Raw genomic sequence first — 13,039 nt, 5'->3', positions numbered from 1 at the left:
ATGTGCAAACAATCTGATGTCATCAGGAGGAGGAAGTAGCGTTCATAGCAGGTTGAAGCCCTGACTTTTGACTTGCAGGCAGCATTTCTACATATGTTCACCTCAGGTTTTGGAACTTTGACCATGTTTAACATCCGACAACATGACAGTATGTAAATACCAGAAAATCACAAAAAAAACAGAATATGTCCCCTTTAAACTAAATTATAATCAACTAATAAATTATAATGTATTATTATAGATTAAGCTACCTGGCAGTATATATAGTAGTTAAAATTAGCCCAGACTTTATTTCATTTAGGAGAGACTCAGTTTTACATAGCGAATGGTGTTTATTGAATGTAAAAGTCTTTGGCGATTAGACTCCATCGTGATGTGGGCGATGAATGCATGAATAGGATAACCCCCCCCCCCCGATGGAGTCTGGACACTGGTGGCGGTGGCAGTGATGGAGAGGTGTGGATCGAGGTGGTGTGGTATCGGCTCCTGGAGACTTGGGGCCTCACCGGAACGTGAGGTTGGGCGGACGAATGATGATCTGGGATGGAGAGGCGAGGAGCGAGCTCCGGTGTTGTGGCGGTGGAGGTGGATGGGGTGGAGGTGGACGCGATTATTGCCTGAAATGACAGCTGACAGCGACAGAGAGGGAAACGGTTTTAAAGTTTGACAGCTAGGCTGTGATTGGCTGCTTAGGAATCTGATTTGTCAACTGGAAGTGAAGCAACTAACAGCTGATGTGAAAGCAGGAGGAGCTGAGAGAGAAGAGTGAAATTATGAGTGAATGAATGATTAAGAGTCTTCCTGCCTGAATTTACGCTAAGCTTCATTACCTGCAACATTAGTGAGCAGAAGGTGGCGGTAATGCACCTAATTCGCTGGTTGCCAACTGCCGTTATAAACCAAAAAGATTTTTTTTTCCAAACAGAGTGGTACATCCTGTCAGCCGAGGTGTTTCCTATCTGTGCAGCCGAACTTAGCAGCTCCTCGACGGACTGTTTCTCCCTGACGGTCCCGGTGTGTCCTCCGTAGGCTGCGCTTCACTCAGCTGCCCGTCACACCTGCTGCTGCTTCGGCTCGGTGCTCTGGTTGGATCCACATGGAGAGCCGGGGCTAACTGTAGCTGAGAGGCTAGCGGAGCGTTAGCTGCAGCATGGCTGTAGGGAAGCACAGCCAGCTAGCCTCCCAGCTAACATTAGCCCCGGTTCTGCATGTGGATCCAACCAGAGCACTGAGCTCCGGTTTGTTATTCAGGTTAAAGTGGGAAGAAGAAGCAGCAGGTCTGACGGACGGCTTGAGTGAAGTGGAGCCTGCGGAGGAAACACCGGGACCGTCAGGGAGAAACTGTCCGTGGAGGGAAGCGCAGTCAGGCGGCGGAGTCGATGGCAACAAATCGGCCTCTCATAATCAGCAGAAATGGCCAATGCCGATATTTCATTTTAGAGCTTTTATCGGCCGATACCGATGACGTGCCGATAATATTGTGCATCCCTAATATCAATAATTATAATCCAGTAATATAATATATATTATTATGAATGTGCCATTCTGTGTAATGAGTACTGTTGCTTTTGGTACTTTAAGTATATTTTGATGCTAATATTTCTGTACTTTTATTTAAGTTAAAATTGAATACAGGACTTTTACTTTTAACAGGATATTTCTACACTTTTACTGCCGCTTTTACTTAAGTTAGAGATTCAAATACTTCCTCCATGGCTGTTGACTCAGCTGGTATTCCAGCTTTATAATACGGCGCCAACATGGTGAGAAATATGCTCTAATATCCACACAGCAGCTGCTTAAACAACCCTCCGATAAGAAAACTATTAATAGACAACATGGGAACAAAAAAGTGACGAATTCAATGAAAATATGAAATTGAATGTAAATAAAAAAATGAAAGAGTTTTCCAGCTGGATCAGTTGTTAATAATAACTCAACGTTTCTATGTTTTGCCAAGCACAGACAGTTTGGCCTCTACAGCGGACCATAGTTTGGCGGAGATTCAGAAACACTTTATACTGTGTGTGTGTTTGTGTGTTTGTGTGTGTCCTTGTCAGGGTGAAGGGAAAGCTGCAGCTCGACTCAAACCGCCACAGACATGAATCACCTGCTGGTAACTACGACTGTCTTTCTTTTTTTGCTCAAATAGTTTTCTCTTTTCTGTGTGTTTATTCTGTGTTTGAGCTTCTGGAGACATTTCAGGTTGTTAAAAAAAAAAAAGGTGGCGAAAAGATAGAACAGATGGTGTTTTTTGTGTCAGAGGAAAGTGAGAGAGGGTGACCTTTGTGCTCTGTAGGACAAAAGTGTCCTAAAAACTGTATCTCACTCCCAGAAACTGTTTTGTGCCTGCTGCTGAGCCTCAGTGAGTGTTTACAGTGTCAGACGAGGTAAAGATATGATCTATATATACTGACGGCGTGCAGGATCACCTCAGACGACCCTGCTGTAAGGTCAAACTCTCTCTCTCTCTCTCCGGTACTCGATTTACTGCTTATCTCACGGCACGTTCATGCGAGTCAGACAATGCATTTCAGCACGTACACAATGACACACACACACACACACACACACACACACACACGCACAACATGTTGCACCTGCAGAACAGAAAAAGAAAGTCAAATAGAAAGTTGGCAAAAAAGTGCAACAGAGAAACACGTTAAGATCTTTAACTCAAGTACAAGTAACAAAACAAGAAGTAAAAGTCCTGCATTTATAACGTTACACAAGTACAAAAGTATCAAAAGTAAAAAATACTCTTTAGTTTCCTCTGTTTATTATTGGATTATTGTGACTTTTACTGTTTTACATGGTTGAGGTGGCGCTCTTGAGTAAAATATTTCCCTCTGAATTGTTGTATAGCAGAAGTATAAAGCGGCATGAAATGTTAATACTACACAAAATTGTACTTAAAGGACGAGTTCACTGTTTTTTTAAACTGTGTCATTCATTTAAAAGTCTGTGTGAAGCTTCTATTCAGCTTCAGCAGTCTGAGTTAGTCATATCAAGTGGATATCTGACACATTTACAGTCTTTTTAATCATCAAATTCCCTCTTTGTGTTTCCTCAGACAGTGTTTCCCTGTTGAGCTGCAGGTGGAAGTATAGTAACAAAAAGAGGGACTTTGGCACTAAAAAGACTGTAACGTTGAAAGATATCTACTTGATTTGACTCATTTGGACGCTGAAGCTTCATATTAGCTTCAGATAAACTTTTAAATAGACTTTTTTGCACAGAAGGAGGTCAGTATGAAGACACACTTGAAAAACTGTGAACCTGTCCTTTAATGGAAGCTTGAGGACTCTCTTCTCTTTAGATTAATAGTAGTAAGTGTCATATCTGTAAAAAAACAACAAAAACGGTTGTTGAGAAAGGGAACATTGTCTGATATTCAGGCCTATAAGGTATCAGCAGTGATTTGTAGATGCATCAACTGTGTTAGTATTATAAGTATTAGTGTCAGTGTTTAATCAGTTATAGATCGGCTTCTCTCTCTGGACTTTGACCCAGTTAATTTTCTTCCAAACACCCACACCCACACACACACACACACACACACACACACACACACACACATACACTTTCCGCCACTAGAGAGGAGAGCTAAAACATAAAAATGAGGTTTTCTGTCCTAAAATAAATAAATTATCTACTGGACGGTGATTCTGTAACACTTGTTAAATTAATACTCACAAACTGAGATGTTTTAATTTTACCGTCCTGTATAATATTATTTAAGAATATATGAAAAGAAAACTAGTATCGTGCTTTTGGGAGGACCGTTGAAAAAGAGCCTTCAATGAAAGCTGTAGTGTTAAAGAAGCTAACAAGCTAAAGCTCCACTTAAACTTAAAAAAAATAAAAAAACTGAAGCTCATCTAAACTGCAGGTGATCTTTCAATTTAACATCTGGCAACAGCTGTTTTTACAGTAGTCTGTGTTTAAAACGACAGGCTGAAGGTAACATGAGAACGCCCTCACAAGAACTTTGATTAAACTTTGATTGAACCATTAAAATGTTTATAATATGATTAACCACTCTTGTCTATCAAGAGCAAATGAGTAGTGTGATGCAACTTTTAACCGAATTCCCAGAAAATTAAAACAAAAGAAAGTTTAAATCTGGTTTTCAGCAACAATCACAGAAACCTGCAATTATTGAAATCAACAATAATTATGTCCTGTAAACATAATCCCAAACCGATCACGTGTTTCGCAATGCTAAACACAAAGTGCAGCTGAGGATGAAGGGAAAATCATGAATTTCCCAGGATATTTGGTCACAAATCAAAATTTTAAAAATTAAAAAAAAAAAAAAAAAAGACAGCTCATCCTGAGAGAGACATGAATGTGTGAGCCAATTTCATGGAGGATCATATGCTGACCTGATGGTGAGACTAGTGGGAAAATCACAGGATTGCCAAACTCAGTAATATTGATCCTGAAGGGAACATGCTTATTACATTTCATTTCAACAAGCCATGTGATGACTAACAAATCCACTGAATTATTTTCATTGTCTTCTAACACGGCTGAAACTAAAACCAGATTTTCTTGGGAATATTTACCGTGGAAAGTATTTTTATGTGTATAACAGAGCGTCTAGTAACAATATTTATCTCCTTTTTTTTATATCATGGTCAGCTGACTGCAAACTGAGATTGTTTAACTCTGTACAGCAGGCTGTTTGGCACACTTTACATTTATAACACACACACACACACACAGTCACACACTGTCCCTTCTCCGCCTCCCGATAGGTGGGAGTGTCAAGTTCGGACGCTGTGATTGGCCGCCTGCTGTGTCAGTCATGCCTGCAGCTGCCCGATGTGACCTTGGTACAGGGTTAGTCATGCAGCCGTTCTTAAAGCAGCAGACCACCGTGACAGTTGAGCTCTGTGCTCTTATGAAACAGCGGAGAAGTTTCTCTTCCATAAACTCTTTTTAAGTGCCTGAAGGTTTGTTTGAAGGAAACGTCAAAAGCAGCTCAACATGAATCAACTTTCACATCCTTAAACAACGCAAGGAACAAACACAGATGTTCAGCCTCCATGCCTTTTCACGTGTAAAAGTCTGATTTATAGAAAAGGTTTGATCTTTTCATTCGTTTGATCATCTGCAGCCTTAACATTCACCATCTGATAGACCACTGTGTGACTTTTTATAAAAGGTTCAGCCAGCAGTGGAAGAAGTACTCAGATCCTTTACTTAAGTAGAAATACAGCAATGTAGAAATACTCCTTTACAAGTAAAAGTACAGAAGTATTATCAGGTAAATTTAAGTGTTAAAAATAAAAATATGCAAGTCGTTATGCAGAAAATCTGGCTGTGACTTTACTAAATACGTCAGTATTTTATAAGAATTACAAGATAAATCTGTGTGACTGTGAGATGATAATCCGCTACATACATTTGGATTCATTTGGAGCTAGCTAACTTCCTGTTAGCGCTCTGCTAACTTGAATGAGGATAAAATAATTTAATTGTACGGCTCTTCTAGACTTCTCCAAATGTAATTGGAGTGAATGGATCAAAGTCTGATATTGAAATGAGTCATTTCGCAGGGGGTCATGTGACGCTAAAAAAACCACCATTTCATAGCCGCGACAGTAGCGACAGAGCAGCAGAACCTGTGACGTAAGAACGTTTTGTAATTACTCTCACTGCCAGAAGAAGAAGACAAAAGTCCCACACTGCAGGTCTAATTTTTCTCTTTTTTTTTGGTTTTTAGGCTTCGTCCCAAACGTTGCTTCCAACACATTTAGTCTCTGCGAAACATTCGTACAAACGGATTTTGGTTTTAACTAACTCAACGCCTGCAGTGTTTTCATTTGTGTTTCTGTGGTTTCCGAACTAATCTGTGTCCATCTTTTCCTCCATGTGCAGTGGTGGAAAGTAACTAAGTACATTTACTCAAGTACTGTATTTAAGCAATGTTTTGAGGTATTTGTACTTTACTTGAGTATTTCCATGTGATGCTACTTTCTATATTTCAGAGGGAAATATTGTACTTTCTACTCCACTACATTTATTTGACAGCTTTAGTTACTTTTCAGATGAAGATTTGACACAATGGATAATATAACAAGCTTTTAAAATACAACACATTGTTAAAGATGAAACCAGTGGTTTCCAACCTTTTTGTCTTTTGACGTCTTACAAAAAGCAGTGTGTAGTCGGGGTCACATTTCACATGTCTATGAGTTGTTAACAGCTCCACCAAATAGTGATTTTTCCCTCTAAACTTCTCACATGCTTTCATTTCAATAAATGTTCAAATGATCCAATATTTCAGCAAAAATCAAAGATTAGAGAAAAAGTCCAAAAACTGAAAACAGATTTGTGTATCAGAACTTTGTTTTTTCTTCTTTCCTCTCCCATTAATCATCTCACCACCCCTCAGATTTATCTGCTGACCCTTTGGAGGGGCCCGACCCCTAGGTTGGGAACCACTGGACTAAACTAGCTAACTGTATATAAAGTAGTGTAAACTAGCTCCACCTCCAGCAGCTACAACAGTAACATGCTGCTCTAACACTGATGCTTCACTATTAATAATCTAATGATTTTTTTGGTTTTCAGACGTTGCTTCCAACACATTTAGTCTCTGCGAAACATTCGTACAAACAGATTTTGGTTTTAACTTGCATGTGTGAAGTTTTGTGGGATTAAAACTGATAAAATCTCGCACTGAGTCGACAGGAAACTGTTTGGTAAAGACTTATTAGTCGTCTTTAGAGCTGCAACTAACAACCTAGTTTTATTATCAATTAATCTGTTGATTGTTTTCCTGATTGATGTCATAAAATAATGAAATATGACAATCACAGTTTGCCAAAGCCCAGGGTGACGTCCTCAGATGTCAAAGATGTCATACAGGACTAAAGAAACCAGAAATCTTATAATTATTTCTAAGGCTGGAACCAGAGAAATTTGGCTTTTTTTTCTTGACTAAATGATTAAAAACAATTAATCGACAATCAAAATAGTTTTTCTTCTTATGATCAACCAATCGAGCAATCGATTAATTGACTTATCGTTGCAGCTCTAGTCTTCTCCAAATGCTGTATTCTGTCTCATGTGTGTCATGCCGAGTCGATTCACCACGCCGCGTGATGGAGGTCGAGTCTCGGATGTCATTCATGACCCCGACTTGGCTGCAGGCGCTGACTTGTCTTGTGTGATGTAAAAAAAAGCAATAGAGTCTCTTTCAAATCAGCAAAAAAAAGAAAAGTGTTAAAAAGTGAAGAATAGCAAACACACAGTGAGGGTTTTCAGAGTCCAGTAAACCACAGTAACCAGTGTGACTACACCTGCTGCGGATCTGTCAGCTCCCAGCAGCCAGAAAACAGAAACGAGACAAGCGTCAGAGTCAGTTTCCCTTCCTCTTTCCCGTTTTTAAACTGTCCAACCGTCACAGACTCAATAATTAACAGGCTACAACAAAGAAAAGTCAATGTGAAACTACAGGAATTTGTTGCATACTTAAGAAGCAGCATGACAGCCCCTATACATATATATATATATATATATTATAGCCACTATAATGGAGGTTTATTTAAAGTTTTGGCATATTTAAACTCTCTCTGTGTGCTGCAACCAGACTGGTTTCATAATTTAGTTTCGTTTTTCTGTGTGTTTGTTCTATTTTTTTATTTTTTTTTCAGAAAGTGCCCATTCTGGCCAGCCGTGCCTTCAGCACCTCTGCCAGACAGCTGAGGAACAGAGTCCCAGAGGCCCAGAAACTCTTCCAGGTAACAAAACAACAACAACAAGAGTAACATGAGTAGAAAAGAAAAAGAAGAAATGTAAACGAGTTGCCAACATCATTAGAATACAACATCTGGTGACCATAAAGAACAAGCAGCAGATTTAATCAAATGTCTGGGCAGTATTTCAATATAAATATCAAACTGTGGACCAAAGTGCAACAGTACAGATTTACAACATTTTAGTTTTACTGCATCTCATATACAAACCAGGCAAAGCAGGAAGCTGATTAATTACAAATCTGTTTGAGAATTTGAGCCACTAAAGTAAAATGTACACAGTCTGTATTGATACCTGATGTTTCGGCTTAGTCTAGTGTCAAAATCGTGTTTTAATAATAATAATAATAATAATAATAATAATAATAATAATAATAATAATAAACTTTATTTGTATAGCACCTTTCATACAAAATGCAGCTCAAAGTGCTTCAAAAATAAAAATAAAAATAATATAAATATATATATATGTATATATATATATATATACATACACATATACATACATACACATTGATAGATAAACAAATAAATAATTGAGAACATTAACAGGGAGAATAAAAGGAGGCGAACAAGAAAAATGAGAGCTACATTAAAACAGAGGAGACACAGCTAAAAATCTTAAGTAAAAGACTTAATCATTCATGAATAAGAATATAAATGTATATGATATGGTGTAAAAGTCATATTATAGAAAGGCTCGGTTAAAAAGATATGTTTTTAAGTGTCGTTTAAAGACTGCTTCTCTAACGTCTTTCGGTAAGGCGTTCCAGAGTTTGGGAGCGTGATTGAAAAAAGCTGCATCTCCAGTTTTCTTGAGAGAAAGAATGTGGATGTCAAGCAGTCCTGCAGAGGATGATCTCAGGGTTCATGAGGGAGCGTAAGGTATCAGGGAGTCTGTGATGTAGCTCGGCCCTGATCCATTGAGGGCTTTATGACAGGGGAGCCGGTGTAGGCTAGCCAAGTCTGGACTGATGTGTTCTTCTATGTTTTGTTTTTGTTAACAGTCTGGCCGCAGAGTTTTGAATGAGTTGTAATCTTTCAATTGATCCTTTAGGAAGACCTGTAAAAAGTGCATTACAATAGTCTAATCTACTTGAAATAAAAGCATGAATTAGTTTTTCAGCATCTTTTTGAGTCAGGAACAGTCGAACCTTTTTAAGTGCCTGAAGGTTTGTTTGAAGGAAACGTCAAAAGCAGCTCAACATGAATCAACTTTCACGTCCCTAAACAATGCAACAAACAAACACAGATGTTCAGCCTCCATGCCTTTCACGAGTTCTTCAGCATCTTGTTGAGTCAGGAACGGTCGAACCTTGGCAATATTTCTGAGATGAAAGATGCTGTTTTAGTCACTTTGTTTATATGAGACTTAAAGCTTAATTCAATTAATAAGATTTCTGTTTTTTCCTCATTTAATTTGAAAAAGTTATCACTCATCCATTTATTGATTGCAGACAGACAGGCAGTCAGAGAGTTTAGAGCATGTGGATTGCTTGGTTCAACAGACCTTTTAAGACCTTTGTTATCGTATTTTTCATAGTGGGCTCATGTGCATATATATTCCTGGTCTGTGTACCCTCCGTACAAAGCTGTGTTCAACTTGTTTGATAACAGGATTAACAAATATACAATGCATTATTTTGAAAAAAAAAAGGAAATCCATGTGTTTTTCCTGTTTTCGTCTTAAAATCGGTTATTGGAATAGAAATTAAACTAAAACCAGAAAACAACTTGTTTTTCACTTTGACTGTTATATCTATATTATCTGCCCTATCCCCTATCTATATTATAGATAGATAGATAAAAATACCTGCAGCGATCCCTCACGCACATCACCACCGGATGTTTTCTGGTAATCAACTCTACTGAACCCTTGGACTCGCAGACTTGAGTCATACGTACCGTGACCTGTTCACCATCATCACATCAAGTCTGAGAGGGCTCCGGGCCACGAGGGGATACAATAGACTACAGGAACAGGACTCAGGACCTTGTTTCCATGGAGATGAAATTAAATTACTGATCCTGTAACTAATTTAGGGGTCGTACAAGGCTTGCTTCACAATTTCCGTCCAGAGACGTCACAACATCTGGTTGAAAGGTCTGGTCGCTTAGTAACGACAGTCAAGACAGTACCGCGACCTCCCAAGCACCTTGGATAAAAGGCTAAAAGCGGCACAGTTGGTGTTTTCCACATGTTTCTAGAAGTAACATCTCAACAGCCTCTTCAAGGTGTTTTTCTGAATTGTTCTTAATGGTTTTGTTATCAGCAACTTATGCCTGATATTTGCAGGCAGGATGTTGTCAGAATCATCGGTAATTAAAATGGAAGCGATGGGGGACAAAATCCACAGTCCTCCTTCTGTGCAAAAATGTATTTAAAAGTTTATCTGAGGCTAATATGAAGCTTAAGCGTCCAAATGAGTCAAATCAAGTAGATATCTTTCAACATTACAGTCTTTTTAGTGCCAAAGTTCCTCTTTTTGTTATTATACAAAGAGGGAATTTGATGCTAAAAAGACTGTAAATGTGTCAGATATCCACTTGATGTGACTAACTCAGACTGCTGAAGCCTCATAGAAGCTTCACATCTACTTTTAAATGACTGTGTGGACACACTGTGGATTTTGTCTCCATAACTTCCATTGAAAGCACATTTGAAGGATCTTTTAATATCCAGTATGAACAGGAGGAATGATTACAGCGAGGAAAACCTCTTTCACTGTTCATATGGACACCTGACTGCTGGTTTAAGACATCCTTTAAATCCTCAACTGAGGACCTTTAACATTGTAGACGGACCAGTTCAGTACTAGTTCAGTACCGGCATTAGCATAGACTTTTTTAACCATGTGCTTTCTGTGGTTACAGGCAGACAACGGGTTGCCAGTCCACATCAAGGGAGGAACCACTGATGTCATGCTGTACCGGGTAACCATGACAATAACTTTAGGAGGTAAGATGTTCAGACTTTAGAGAAGAGAGAATTTTTTTTAACACCAAAGGAGCGTAAACTTATTTAGAAAGGTGTAGTGGCAATTAAATTGCCAATGACAAACATAGAAATGTGTAGTACTTTCACCAAAAGTAGAGCTCCATCACTTTTTATAGTAACTGATATGAAAATGTTTGTTTTCTGTAGTACAAACAGGTGGTAGAGGCCGTAAGAATACATACAAAAAATAAAACTAAAAGTGTCCTGTTATATCTTTGTTTGTCTTCCCTGCAGGAACGTGCTACTCTCTGTACTGGCTGCTCTATGCGTCAATGCCTCACAAGAAAGAGTAAAGACGCAATGACACCGGGCTCGGTCTATTGCATGGAGCGGGACGCCCGGCTCCATCTAACACTAATGTTTGTTGTGTACAGTTCTCTTAGATTTCATCACAGTCCGTCCTTCTTTCATCACGACTCAACTGAATATGTAAAAACTGTTAAAAGACTTTAAATCAACGCTTGCAGTGTTTTCATTTGTGTTTCTGTGGTTTCTGAACTAATGTGTCCATCTTTTCCTCCATGTGCAGTGGTGGAAAGTAACTTTTACTCAAGTACTGTACTTAAGTCCAGTTTTGAGGTATTTGTACTTTACTTGAGTATTTCCATGTGATGCTACTTTCTACATTTCAGAGGGAAATATTGTACTTTCTACTCCACTACATTTATTTGACAGCTTTAGTTACTTTTCACATGAAGATTTGACACAATGGATAATATAACAAGCTTTTAAAATACAACACATTGTTAAAGATGAAACCAGTGGTTTCCAACCTTTTTGGCTTTTGACGTCTTACAAAAAGCAGTGTGTAGTCGGGGTCACATTTCACATGTCTATGAGTTGTTAACAGCTCCACCAAATAGTGATTTTTCCCTCTAAACTTCTCACATGTTTTCATTTCAATAAATGTTCAAATGATCCAATATTTCAGCAAAAATCAAAGATTAGAGAAAAAGTCCAAAAACTGAAAACAGATTTGTGTATCAGAACTTTGTTTTTTCTTCTTTCCTCTCCCATTAATCATCTCACCACCCCTCAGATTTATCTGCTGACCCTTTGGAGGGGCCCGACCCCTAGGTTGGGAAACACTGGACTAAACTAGCTAACTGTATATAAAGTAGTGTAAACTAACTCCACCTCCAGCAGCTACAACAGTAACATGCTGCTCTAACACTGATGCTTCACTATTAATAATCTAATGATGTCATATATAATAATATATCAGTCAGAGGGACCAAACCACTACTTTTACTGCAATACTTTAACTACATCAAGCTCATAATACTTATGTACTTTTACTGCAATACTTTAACTACATCAAGCTCATAATACTTATGTACTTTTACTGCAATACTTTAACTACATCAAGCTCATAATACTTATGTACTTTTACTGCAATACTTTAACTACATCAAGCTCATAATACTTATGTACTTTTACTGCAATACTTTAACTACATCAAGCTCATAATACTTATGTACTATATAGTAGGATTCTTCATGCAGGACCTTTACTAGTAGTGGAGTATTTTTACATTGCTGTTTTGGTAATTTTACTTAAGTAAAGGGTCTGAATACTTCTTCCACTGCTGTCCATGTGCCTTCAAGTTCCAAAGGTCTGCAGGTTTTCATCCAGTTCAGTTCCCTGATCTACAGCCAGATGAAGAAGTTGTTGAGTGAAATAAGCTAACATATTTGAGTGAGGTTCAGTCAGAGTGTGCAGATGAGTAAACTCAAAGAGGAACATCCTGACTTTTGGCTTACAGAGAGCATAAACAGAGTAAAGAATGAAGAAACAAAGACAAAGGCAAAGAGCAGGAATGCCACAGCTTGATACTGACGTGACTACAAGACAAACTGAAAAGGTTTACTATTAAAACAAAGACATTTGAGTTTGGAATGACAGCTGATGACCTCTTCCAGTTATTTTACTCACAGGCAGGCTGCCACAGCAAAAAAAAGATATTTAATGGCTCCATCTAGTGGCACCTTACTGGAAACACACCAATATCACTGCTAGTACTGTCATAGTACTTTTCTAAATCACATACAATATATAACCAACAGTATGTGGACTCTCATCTCCGTGTACTTTGGTGTGGTTCTGTTTTTTCGACAACTTCCAACTTTGAGTCAACAGTTTGTGTTTGTCCTTTTTCAACCAAACAGCATTCCATGTGTCTTTCTGACGAGCTGGCGTCGGTTCATCACACATGCCCACAAACAGCCGTCTGTTGGTAGCCTTTATTGCTAAGGTGGTTGCTAAGGTG

The 13,039-nt window shown here is 38.5% G+C and overlaps 1 protein-coding gene across 1 annotated transcript; it reads left to right on the top strand.

Annotated features, from left to right (window-relative positions):
• Positions 1-2,010: 2,010 nt before the first annotated feature.
• Positions 2,011-11,228, top strand: LOC121899085 (cytochrome c oxidase subunit 7A1, mitochondrial). The gene is made up of 4 exons (XM_042414662.1): positions 2,011-2,116; positions 7,671-7,757; positions 10,647-10,731; positions 11,005-11,228. Exons 1-4 carry the CDS (start codon positions 2,102-2,104, stop codon positions 11,061-11,063), a joined length of 246 nt encoding a protein of 81 aa, XP_042270596.1. The 5' UTR covers positions 2,011-2,101; the 3' UTR covers positions 11,064-11,228.
• The last annotated feature ends 1,811 nt before the right edge of the window (positions 11,229-13,039 follow it).

This window comes from Thunnus maccoyii, chromosome 6, assembly GCF_910596095.1.
Source record: "Thunnus maccoyii chromosome 6, fThuMac1.1, whole genome shotgun sequence".
In the NCBI taxonomy this organism is placed as follows: Eukaryota; Metazoa; Chordata; class Actinopteri; order Scombriformes; family Scombridae; genus Thunnus; species Thunnus maccoyii.
The sequence above is the reverse complement of the archived record's forward strand: the minus strand, read 5'-3'. Positions and strand labels throughout refer to the sequence as shown.